Source organism: Mastigoproctus giganteus, chromosome 1 (assembly GCF_048544385.1).
Source record: "Mastigoproctus giganteus isolate SK-2022 chromosome 1, ASM4854438v1, whole genome shotgun sequence".
In the NCBI taxonomy this organism is placed as follows: Eukaryota; Metazoa; Arthropoda; class Arachnida; order Uropygi; family Thelyphonidae; genus Mastigoproctus; species Mastigoproctus giganteus.
The window spans coordinates 74,646,014-74,659,664 of NC_143575.1; the positions used below are offsets into that span (position 1 = coordinate 74,646,014).

General features: G+C 33.1%; 1 protein-coding gene across 1 annotated transcript in view; it reads right to left on the reverse strand.

Annotated features, from left to right (window-relative positions):
* LOC150090892 (inverted formin-2-like) overlaps window positions 1-13,651 on the reverse strand; it is a 203,543-nt gene that overhangs the window by 40,601 nt on the left and 149,291 nt on the right. Inside the window, exons 9-10 of the mRNA XM_090376423.1 lie at window positions 12,515-12,772; window positions 3,269-3,447 (exon numbers count right to left, since the gene is read on the reverse strand). Coding sequence (XP_090232549.1) covers window positions 3,269-3,447; window positions 12,515-12,772 — 437 coding nt within the window. The remainder of the gene's footprint in view (window positions 1-3,268; window positions 3,448-12,514; window positions 12,773-13,651) is intronic.

The following is a 13,651-nucleotide window of genomic DNA, read 5'->3' on the forward strand; positions in this document are numbered from 1 at the left end:
ATAACAATGGTCTTCTACACCAGGCAAATCACAAAGGAGCTGTTTTCATATTTATTCATTCCAAGTTTACAATAATAAAGACCATCCCTCGTGGCAGTACCTTCAAAGAAGGTATTGCAGTGAGCGATGGTCACGATGTATTTTCTCTATTAATCAATTATTATTTGACTCAATACGATAGCATAGCTTAATTTATTATGGTACTCACTTTTTTTTATAATCTGCAAATTGATGTTTGAATAGGATGGATGATAATTTTAATTTAAATTGGGAGGGGGTTTTAAAAACAGAAGTTAAAATATGCGCAAGGAAGTAGAAGTGCACGTCTTTGTCCTTGGTTGTCAATATTAAAGTTGAAAATAAATGGTTAATACTGGAGGCCAATAGCCATAACAAGTGGCTTTCGTTATCCCCGTCTTCAGTTGGTAATGATGGGTTGAGAGTAAACGCATGTATTTAAGAAAGCTAAGTTCCCGTGATGCTCCTGGTTACGTGTGGAAATCTCAGGTGCATGAGATTCCAAGCCGGTGCAATGTTGTAAGGTAGTTTGGTATTTAATACTTGGAGATTGGAATGGCGGCGGAACCAATTTTTGAAATGTCAAAATTCAAAAACAGAAGTTTACTCTCAACCCATCATTGCCAACTGAAGATGGGGATAACGAAAGCCACTCGTTATGGCTATTGGCCTCCAGTATTAACCATTTATTTTCAACTTTAATATTGACAAGGACGAAGACGTGCACTTCTACTTCCTTGCGCATATTTTAACTTCTGTTTTTAAAACCCCAACTTACTTACTCTCAATTTAAATTAAAATTATCATCCATCCTATTCAAACATCAATTTGCAGATTATAAAAAAAAGGTGATTACCATAATAAATTAAGCTATGCTATCATATTGAGTCAATTATATTGGTATTTTAAGAAATCTACAATTATCGAATTGTCAATTACTATTTCTAATGAAAAGGTGGTACCATTAGTTTTTATTTTTGGATGTATCATATCATGTGTTCTTATTTATTAAGTAACAGAGCCATTATTATTATTAAAAATAGCAGCAATATTAAAAGGATTGAATGTTTATGACGTATTAGAATTGTTTTTAAAGTTGGTTCTGAAAATGAAATGAATAAATTTTCCTTTGAATCAAAAGAAGTAGACTGACAATTCATTAACAAAAGAGAAAGTTACTGAATTTTTTATTCAAAAAATGTCGGCAAAAATTATAGACACAGCATGAGATAAAGAATCATGTCTAGATCAAGTTTTTCTGTACCTCCATAACTGTTTTTAAAATATTAAAATTAAGTGATAAAATAAAGTGTACAATTTTTTTAAAATAAGACTAAAAAATATCAAGCTTAACACGGTGAAAAACATCTTCTATTGCCATAAGTACCTAAAGCATCCCACGAGTCAAAAAAATTTATTCTGCAGGTTTTTTATTTTAAGGATGACACAAATGATACAGCCCAAATATGATACTCTCCATTGCTGAAACAAAGTCATCTGCTAAGGATAAAACTGAGCAAAACAGAATAAAGTTTAAAATCCAAATTCTTAATTTCTTCTGAGGATAAACTTTTAATGCTGGGGTCAGTGGCCAATTCTCATTACTACAAAAATATATCCCACAAAAACTGAAAATTCTGATTCTGCTCTAACCTTGGATATTTTTCAGGTAAACTGACACTATAATTGGCAGCAGCCATAAATTCTATTCAATATCAGCAAGAGCGAATGCAGCTAACTTTAGAACGTCTTGGTGATCAAATTCAATCCTCTGTGACTATTTATGTAACTAAGAATTAGGATTGGTTATCTGTTGTAGCTTCTAGCCCTCAAAATGCAGAAATATGAAACTTTAATTTTCATTTTAATAGAATGGCCAATCACGTTTATAGTTGCTTAGTGCCTTCCAAAGAAAGGCCATTTATCCTTTCTGTAATAACTGAAGTTCTACCATTTGTTAATTGCTAGCCAGAAAGAGTTGTGATGTCAGATGATCTCACTGTGCCCTACTGCTTGTACAAAGTGGGTTTCCAGTTTACATAATTTAAATGATTTACAATCTGTAAAAAATATTTATTATTGAAAATCCTTACATGTTTTCATTTATAAAATAATGACTGAAAGGAGAGGGGGGAGAAAAATTCAATTGCTGGATATTCAAAATAAGTTCCAGGGAAGCTAGGGCCGTGAGGTATCAGTATATCATGTTTATAAATTGTGTATATTCTATGCTCAATTTGCTTATCTTTAGATTTAAAAAAAAAAAAAAAAAAAAAATTCTCAAAATAAAAGAAATATACAACCATAGTCTGAGCTGAGCCCAAATAACTCAGTTATGGTATTCAAAGAGCCTCATAATCATATGCATCATTTAATATAAAATATATAAAATGATGCATATATTCATGAATCAAAAATTTTACTGAAATATTAAAAGGTAACTCTTGTTCAATATGGCATTTTTCCCCTTTATGTTGTATAAATTTTGAAGGGGTGGGGTTGTTGATAATCAGATTTTTCTGTGACTATCTCTGATTGACTAATTGTGACTGATGTATATTACTATTCTAACCATACAACATCATATAAACTTTTAAAGCAAGTCCCCCCCCCCACCTCTTTTGATGCTTGGAAAACTTTCCTATAGTTACTATATGATGCTTGGGAAACTTTCCTATAGTCACTGCTTCAGCAGCTCAGTTAAATTTCCCCCCAACCCCAATCTAAATATTAATGAGAAAAAACAACAAGAGAACACAACTGGCAACCAAACACAACAAAGCAACTGGCAACCAAAGTATATGTTTCAGAGAAATTTCAGAGCTAGAGTTATGAGATATTGCTGTTCTTGGTTTTTTAATGCAGACTGCCTTAATTAAATCTTGTGTCATCAACATTTTTTATCAGGCCAATTAAATCTTGTAATTAGCAAGCATTTGTGCTAATAAGCATGCTTACTTATCACAAGATTAGCTTGATTCTGCACAGGCTGACCAATACATCAAATTTTATGATACAAAGTAAAGGAAAAGAAAAGCAGAGGAGTAAAGGACCTGAACTATAACAACTTAAATTGTGTAACTAATGAATTAGCTTTTTTCATACTATATTGTTCATTTAATTACTAATTAATATTTCCACCCAGCAACTCTTTTGTTAGAATTAAATAAAAGTTAATTGTGTTTAAAAAGTCTAAAAAGGCTGTTAAAAAAAAATTGCTGTCCATATAATAGATGAAAGAAATTTTTACCTTGCACATTGGGGTAAAAGATTGAGATCAGAGGTAAAGGTCAGCATTTCTTTGTTTTCACGTTCTGCTGCTTTCACCAGAAAATGTAGCAAAGTCATTCGTGGCTTATTTGCTCGAGTCTCCATTAGTTTTGGAAGAGTAGCAAGTTTAAATCCAACGGCATTACCAGCATAACTACCCTAAAGATATACACAAGTTTTGAATGAAACCAGCAAAAATTAAAATATCTTATGGATGATATTCACACAAAAAATGGAAAGTATATATATGAGAGGTGGTCAAAAAGTAGTTTATTACCAATTATATTAAGCATATAATTTCATGACCAAGGATGCACACTTAATGGTGTTTATGTCAAAGGGATTCGTTAATCAGTTGGTGATAATGCATGTTGATTTATCTGCCATTTACTGCACAATATGTAACAGTCAGTTTGACACAGTGGCTTCACTATAGCAGTGGCCCAAGAATGAAGACTGGACTGTAATTCAGTTTCTGAGGGAAAGAAATGTGCCATAGGCAGAAATTCATTGCCAGCTTGTGGAAGTTTATGGCAAAGATATTATAAATTTGCAGAGTGCAGTGAAGTTGAGTGCGGAAATTCATATTCAGCACAGATGATTATGAAAGCAGCAGCACACTCACAGGAAGAACTGCAGATATTATTTCACTCGAAAAGTGGGATTAGCAACAACATAAGGATTACAACAAGTGAATTATAACATTAACATGTTACATGTCATCAACAAGCTGGGGTTTAACAATGTTTATGCACATTGTAGTGCCTAAGGCACTCAAAGGACCAAGAGAAACAAAGAATGGCTTGTTCTCTGTTATTTTTTAAAGTGTCACTTCTCGATAGCACTATCACAGGAGATGAGATGTCTGCCACCATACTCTGGAAACAAAATGGATCATTATAAAATGGAAACACCGCAGTTCTCCAGAGCAAAAAAAAAATAGTATGGAATAGAAGCACTCTGGTTCTCTCTTGTGCAACAAAACTTGAAGCTTGGGAAGTTCATTGGCAAAGTGATGACTACGGCATTTTGGGACCACTAAGGTGCTTCACTTGTAGACTTCGTGCAAACAGGTATGACCATTAATGTACTGACTTATTGTGCAATACTGACAGATTTAAACACAACCATTAAATGAAAACATCCTTGGCTTCTCTGGAAACGCATTCTACTATTGCTAAAATGATCAGACTCCTGCATTTCAGCTGTTTGCCCCGCATTGCAAACTGTCCCGCACTGGACATGTAGCTTCCATATTAATGGCAAACATAATGCAAATCATTTGTATTATGTTTGCCAGGAACCAACGGTACAACAGAAAGATTTTTTTCAGTAGTAAATATGTTACTGATGTCAACAAAAAAAACAGACCGCAGAAACGCTGAAAGCAATACTACAAGTTAAGTGCAATTTTGCTAATTCTTGTGAAGAATTTTATGAAGAAATAGCAAATAATGAAGATTTATTAAGAAAAATTCACTCAGTGGAAAAATATATATAATTATATTATTTAATTTCTCCTGTTTTATTATTAAAAGAAGTATGTATTTTTTTATTATTAGTATTATTTCACAGCAAAAAACCTAACCTTTTTTTCACTAAACAAAAATGAAAGTGAATTAAAAATACGATCCCTCTAATAAGCGTTTTTTGTTTTTTTTTTTCTCCTTCTAATAACAACTATTTTTCTCAGTTCATGTTCTTCATGGAATCTTCTGTTCATCATGTAGCATAACACGAGGGGTACCTTCCTGACTTAAAATATAATATTTCAAAATTTTAATATTTCTTAATATCCTATACATTATATTTATTATCCTATTTTTATTTGGTCAAACATCGTTTTAAATTAAATGAAGACAGATTCTATTACAAGAGAAAATCACAAGTTAGCATTTGTCCAATTTTACGAAAATTAGCAGGTCTCGATCACACAAGTTGTCTGTCCAACATGAGGGGTACCTATACTGAATTTCAGCCTTTTTATGGGAAAAAAAAATAAAAAATTATATATATATAATTGTCATATAATGTCAAAACAAACAAATATATATACAGAGTGTCTCAAAAATATTGGTACAAACATTTAGGGGAGGTAGGTAACATCTAAAGGAATGTGAATCGCATAGGAACCCATAACCGGAAACGTCACCGTAAGTCCGTAGACGGCACGGTAGTCACCGCACAAAGAGCATGCATCGATATACGAACTGTGAGCTAGCAGACATGCACCTAGTGTATGGATTAACAGAGGGCAATGGACAAGCCGCTCAACGAATTTATGGAGAACGTTTCCCAGACAGACATGTATCGGACCACCATTGGTTTGCGCATGTGCATCAAAATTTGTGCGATTATGGGTCATTTAGAGGTAACAGGAGCAGTGCGGGCAGACCATGTTCGACACGAATTCCCACCATGGAAGAAAGTGTGTTGAATGCCGTCCAGAATAATCCTACTACCAACACACGTGCCGTTGCCTCAGGAGTGTCTCATTGCAGTGTACAGTGTGTCTGGCACGACGATTCCTTACATCCCTTTCATCTCCAAAGGGTTCAGTTACTGCTCCCCCAAGATCATCCTGTATGTGTGGCTTTTGCGCAGTGGTTTCTCCAAGAAAGTGTTCAAGACTTGAATTTTCCAGCCTATGTTTTGTTCACAGATGAGGCTTATTTCACTTGGGGAGGCTTATTTCACTCGGGAAGGCTTATTTAATCAGCACAATGCTCACGTGTGCTGATTAAATAAGCACACATGAGCATTGTACACAACCCACACGGTGTGCCCCCCTCATGTGGCGCAACATCGTTTCGCAATAAATGTGTGGGCAGGTATGGTCGGTGACTGCTTAGTTGGCCCATACCTGTTACCATCCCGCATGAACTCCGCTAAATATCGGATCTTTCTTGAACAAGTTCTACCAGGGTTACTTGACGATGTTCCAGCAAATGTGAGACGCAACATTTGGTTTCAACATGACGGGGCACCTGCCCATTATGGAAAGTGTGTTCGTGACCATTTGAACAGGTGTTTTGGGCGTCGATGGATTGGCCGTGGTGGACCCATTGCCTGGCCCCCACGCTCACCTGATTTATCGAGCCTTGATTTCTTTCTGTGGGGGGGGCCCTCAAATCTATCGTGTATGAGTCGCCTGTGGAGACAGAAATGGATCTCATGGCAAGACTCTTCTGCGCTGCTGCTACTGTCAAAGAAACTCCAGGTGTATTCGACCGTGTCTGACAATCCAAGCTGCGTCGGTGTCACGCATGCATTGCGTTTCATGGTGGAACCTTCGAGCATCTATTGTAACATCATGAAATGCATCCATCTCGTACTCCATTGTTAATATTATGTGAAATAAATATTTACCACTATTACTGTCTTGTGTCATTTCTGCTTCTTGTGCCTCTGCTACTACTTTCCCGTGACGTTTCCGGTTATGGGTTCCTATGGATTCATATTCCTTTAGATGTTACCTACCTCCCCTAAATGTTTGTACCAATATTTTTGAGACACCCTGTATATTTGTTTGTTTTTTTTTAAGAAGTGTGATATTTTATTTTATAAATTTAGTTCAAAGAAGTAAACTTATAGAGAAGAAAAAAATATTCGCATACAAAATATTTAATTTATATTTTGTGTGTATTTTTTATAAATAAAAAAATAAATTTAAAAAATGTGTATATTGTTTCTAGAGGGTTGTAAAATCTCCCCCCAGATGTCCCGCACTGGAATACTAAAGATCTGGTCACTTTAATATAAGCTATATTTGTTTTTTTAAGAAGTGTGATATTTTATTTTATAAGTTTAGTTCAAAGAAGTAAATGTATTTAATTTATATTTTGTATGTGAATATTTTTTTATAAATAAAAAAATAAATTTTAAGACGTGTATATTGTTTCTAGGGGGGGGTTATAAATCCCCCATATGTCCGCACCGGAATACTAATTATCTGGTCACTTTAACTATTGCATAACAATGCACAGAAACATACTACCGTGGCAATTGGCCACCTAACACAAACTAACTTTTACATTGTTTTAAGTAGGATGTATTGTTGCAACCAAAGTACAGTTCTGAAAAAAAGATGTTCTGTTACCAGAACGTCTTTTTATGGTGCTGAATAAACGTGTTTAAAGCCACATATTCCAAAGTGATGATGTGGAAACAGCAATGAGGTAGTTGCTATGCAATAAAGATACAGACGTCTATCAACAGGGCGCCTCTGTAGCCAGGTGGGCAGGAGCAGCAGTGCGTACCACATGCTTCTTGATTAGACCAGGTGCCCGTGACCACCAAATATGGAGGATGCAGAAAGGTCAGGGAATGCCCACCACATATCCTTGGAGCAATATGGCCTTAGTTGCTAATGCTCCTAAAAACCAAACAACAACAACTACTATCAACAGAGAATAGAAAAACTCATCTCATAGTAAGTGTCTCAATCTTTGTGGAGGCTATGTCAAAAAGTAGTGAGATGGGAGTATAATACCCTGCATGATTTTATTTATTTGTAAAAAATAACCTCAAATTATGTGTCTTATAAACTTACTTTCTGATTGCTCCTTGCAATTGTTTAATCTAAACAACTGTTAAAACATCTTAAAATAATTACATACATTCCCATTTTTGTTATTTAACAATTTCTGTAACTATCTCTGATTATAATAATGATGATGAAGATAGTGTTTTTTCCTAAGTATACAATTCTAAAAAGACTGAAGAAAAAAAAAAAAAAAAAAAAAATTACTGAAAATGACAGATGCATTTTTTTTTTTTTTTTTTTTCCCCACTTTGCACACTAGCAAAGGTGTCAAGTACCATAAGTTTGGAGATATGCTTAGTTTTAGGTATTTATTGAATATCACATTAAACTGACTATTGTTAAAATACTGCAAGAAGGAATGAGAAAAAATACAAATCTCCTTTGTTTAATATAATACACATTAAAAATTTTAATGTGCTTACCTTTAATACTAATGATATATCACATATTAATTCTTTCACTGACAACAACCTAAGAGGAATTGTTGTTATAGTTGTTCTTGTGGAAGTTTAAAGGCATAAGAGTTGCTATGGCTAAACTGTGTCTTTCAATTAAATACATGGTACACAGTTAGCAATATGTGTTAGAAAAGGTCATCTAACTTAATTATTTTTAGATCACTAAAAAAAATTGTCATATTTGCTTCATCCCCTATGTCATGCTGAAGTGACAAGGGTTCTTGTAGCTTTGCGAGGGATTTAAAGATTGAAAATCTAGCATTTGTACAATGAACATAATCTATTAGTATATGTTTTGAAGAAGTTGCACTTCATACATTGAGGAGAATTATTCCCAGTGAGAAGGTAGAGGTGTGCCAGATGGATGTGACCAATTTGTGCTTTGGCAAGCACAGCTTCATCTTTCTTAATCGGTCAGAAACCTGATTTCAACTACAATCATGTTTGATTTCCTGGAGCTTGTTAATTTGGTCTGATCTTATGTTTCCATTGCTGATAGTACTAAAATTGAATGACAGGCCTGTACTTGGGATGGTTCAGTAATGGACGAGTGTTTGGCAGCTTAGCCTGTGCATTCATTCCCTGGAATCCAACAAAATTCGATTGATTAGTGATCTTATTTGATTTGTGATGGGATAAGCATCAAATGATTTATCTTGTAATGTGCTTCTTGATCAAACTGATTGCTGATATTTTCTAAAATGATACAATGCCTAATCAGGCCACCACTTGTAAGTCTCCAAGGATGATGGAGTAAATATTCAAGTCTACTTTGGAAACCTGCTTGAACTTTTCTCGGGTTTGTACAAGCATTATCTTTGGGAAAATATATAGATCCTATAACTGTAGCTGGGAGAGAAACCAAAAAGGGAAAAGGTTTAAAAAGGGAACTGCACATTTCAGAGTGATTCAAAGCAAGAGATGATGCAATATGATCATGTTTTGTGAGGTTATAAGAGACACTACAAAGAGGACTAACATTCCTTATTTTTTTTAAAAGGTACAGCTTGAAAATGGTATTGTGGGCAAGTCCAACCTAATGTTAAATGTTTTGGGAGGCTACTGGATTAGCTAATGAGTCTTTCTGCCTCTTCTCTGCCATCTGTGATGAGTAGGGTATATATCGAGGAGCATGCCAGCCTCACTATGTCAACAAGTTGGATGCGAGATGTGATGAAAGTACTGCATGAAGTTTTTTCCTTGATATGTCATTCCATTCATGCCGTTCTCTCCCCGTCCCAACCAAACTTTTACCTCAAATACTTCAATGAATCACAAATAGACAAACTAATGGAACCAATGTGTAAAAATAAATATACCCCCAAAAACTAAAAACTTACTTATTCATTTTCCAAATACAGTATAAAAATTTCAATTCTAATTTTATTTCTATCGACAATCCTCTAAACCAAACTTCAATCTTCTAGTGAAATGTCAACTCCCCCTTTCCTTGACCACTTACTTATTTGTTCTAATTACTCTATATAATTCTTGTTTTTAAAGGTGATATTTGTATAATATGCCAGCTCTGATATTCCTTGTCAGAAATTTTTCAATTTGGAATCTCCCACTTTGTTTTATCTCATTCAGATCAAAATCTTTGTAAGACAATTGGGCTTTTTCATACCTTTCCAAAATCTTTAGCTGCAACTTGTATCCATTTTTACTTTCACCTCTTCAACATCTATAATTTCTTTTGAGTTTCAGATTCATCTTTCATTCTTAAATTCTACAAATCTCTTGTAACTTTTTAACTTTCCTTTAAAGTTAAATTTCTCCAGTTTAACTTTCCCAATAGTGTCAGTATCCTTGGCAACTTTAATAATCATTAAAAGTAATTGAAAATCATAAACTACAAGAAAAAATTATTTAATTTTCAAAATGATAATACAAATATAAATTCTATGTGGGTTAAAAGGGGGGAACATTAAGAAATCATCAAAAAAAACAAACATAAGACATTTTTTGGAGAACAGCATAAAGATATATTTGTTCATTTAATATTTAAGTCAAGGCATCAGTATATTGCATATATTCTCTGGTCAGTCTGTCTGTTTTTCATTTAGCAAACAAACATACTGACCAGAGAACACAGGCAACCCTTACCTGAGATAACGTAGATGGCATGGGGGGGGGAACCATAAAAATTCCTCTCATCTTAAGAATTCAAATGCCAGTCTCCACAGTGTGAAAGGGTGGCGAGTGCAACTACTAAGCTTACAAATACTAAGTTGCAGGCATAGGATATAACAAGTTACATTGATGTAAGGCAGTTATCTTTATTGTCAGTTCTTTCCAGTATTTGTGATTTATATTCTCTCCTTGTTGTAGTTAATTTTAATTTTTATCAGAGGGAGAAAAGTATGCAGTTCTGTTACCAGACCAATACTAACGTATGGCTAACATTTAAAATTACCATTGCTAACTTTCAAGCTTTAATTACTAATTTAATTAAAGCTTGAAAGCCAGAAGAAGATATGTTTATTCCTTCAAGGATTAAAAATATTTTAACCCAGCTTCAAAGAGAAGGTATACTTACAAAAGGAATGATTTATACATATATCTGACATTTTACTTTAAAGCAACTGAACATATTTTGAGAACATTATGAATTATCCATTAAATACAGAACCAGGCAGAGAAATATTTGAAGACACAAGGTTCATGATTGAAATCAATATACATCAAGATGTTTGATAATGTCTGAAATTAGTGTTTTAAAAACTGTCACTCTGTTGATGGAAGTTTTGAAGCTTCAAATCAAAACTTCAAAACTATTTTTAAAAAACTGAGATAGTATTAAGCTTGCTTTATTAAGCAGAGAGAATATTTCCATCAATGAATGTGATATACAATATTCATTAATGATGTGACATACACAACATTCCAGCTTTACACCTGAAATCAATAAACAGTTTTGATGGTACTCGTTAAATTTCTAAATTAATTGCTGGTAATCGTGTGCTAAATTTGTTTCCAAAAAAGACATTTAAAAAAAAAATTCATTTAACTCAAAAACATTCTGTTAGATTTACCAAAATTTAAAGACTAATGAAATAATTTTCTCTGATATTCAGCTGATTTTTTTTGCTTAAAATCATTTTTCTCCATTATATAAATTTACAAAAAGTTAACTGCATTTAAAATTCTGCAAAAATCCATTTTTTTGAGGAATATTTTATGAGGTATGCAACATCAAAACAAAAGCCAATTCTAAATCCCCAGAAATGGAGAATGAAATATATAATTTTCCATTTTTTTTATGTTGAATGCCATTCCATGATTTTAAGGGAGCGGGGTGGATTGGGGGAGAATGGCTAACCAATAATAAGATAATCAATTGTGAATTATGGTGTGAGGCAATCAAATCTGTGAAAGGAAATTTGAGGAACTAACTCATTTACAATAACTGTAATACCTGTCTCAATTAATTGTACTGTATTACTAAATGTGCATTTCAAGACTTAACTCAAGCTCTGAAATAAAGTAACAGAAGAATAACCCATGACACAAAAGTAAGATTTTTATATATATATATATATATATATCAATTTACTTCTCTAAATTTAAAGGAATGAGAATAGCTGATATGATATTTTATCAAGAAAGAAGATTAACACATTTGCTTTCTCAATGCATATACATAAAGCGGCACTAGGAGTGTTGTACCGTATAGCACAAATGCATTCAAAATTCACACAAGCAGTGAATCAGTGAGTGCCGTAAATATAAATGCACATGAAATTAACAACCACTCTGTACTGGCACACCGATTGAACACTTTGCAGTAATGCTTGGCATTTGTTTACCACAATTTGTTTAACAGACACAGTTTTATTTGTTTTTTGCTTGTGTTGATGTCAGTTTATGTATATGAATAAACTCTTTAAAATTTTAAGATTTGTTCTGATTTACAGAACAAAAGTAAGTGTTTGCTTTCAGCAATGAATTCCAAACTTTTAATTTTCAATCATTATGTATGAATTTTTAGAATGTTGATTTTTTCAACATTCTGAAATTTACAGCATACTGAACAAAGTTGGATCACACTTAGGTGATAGCAAAAGTGTTAAAAAAAAAAGCAAGTTAAATGCTGGAATTATTTTCTCTTGTATGGGAAGTCATGGTATCAATATTGCCTCCTATCACTAAAAAAAAGATTTAAAAAATAGGACTTTAAATATGTTACACTTTCCTGTTGGTTTTAAATCAATTAACTTACAGCATTGATAAAATTTCCAGTGACCAATGTGAGCCGAAGAAATTCCTGAAGAGGCAAATTTGTAAGTAATTTACAACAAGTCTGTTTAAAGGCTTCAATTTCAGGTCTGAGTGTATCAATTTCTGGTTGAAATTCTTCCATCTGAAGCATTCCCTCTATTAGGGTTGAGTAATCTACAACTTCAGATAAAAGAAGAAAAAATTTTTCAGCTGTTCCTAATCTCTTCACATCCCCTTTAAACGACTTTAGAAGTGACACCTAACAAATAAAATGTGGAAATCATTAAAATCAGCATAAAAATTCTTTAAACAAAATTAATACTTTATCTATTATTTCATCAAGTATTTCAGGTTATGAAAATGTACAGGAAATGCATCACAATAATAATGAGCTTTGTCTGCATATTGTTTGTAATGCTATAAGAAGGCACTTGATCAATTGGAGGGAGGGGGGGAGAGAGAGAGAGAGAGAGAGAGAGAGAGAGAGAGAGTAAAAAGTTTGTGGAAAATTGATTCATGAAACTGATCACAAATCACATTATAACTAAATTTCAACAAAATATTTTTACTGTAGGAGTGATTTGTAATCGTGTAAAGCAAGTGGGTGCCAAATAAAATGTTATGATCCGTTACAGGTGATGATGGGTTGCGTAATATTATGTCACCTGTGTGTGTTTTCATAAAATATAATGTGACATATTATTAAAAAGGACTTTTCTCAATTATTAGATATAACATTACTAAAGGAGTTAAGAGTAAATCAATCATGTTCAGGAATTCAAAAATCAAAAAACTTGCCTAATCCTTTTAACTATTTGCAGAACATTCTACTTAGGCATAAATAGGAAAATTTTTGTGAACAAGGCCAAATTCAACTAAAGTTTTATTATTATTATTTTATTTTTAAAATTAAATTAACACAGCTTAGGGTGAAAGAATTTTCCCATCATTTTAAATAAGTTATTATACTAGTAATAATAATAATTAATTTGTCACAATAAATGTATTAATAAAACCATAGGATAACAAGAAAAGTAAGAATTCCCTGAACTGCAATTCAACAATAAGGATTATATATAAAAAGTAGAAAGGTAAATTCAGTAGAACTGGTTAACAAGCTCCTAAACAGACACACAAA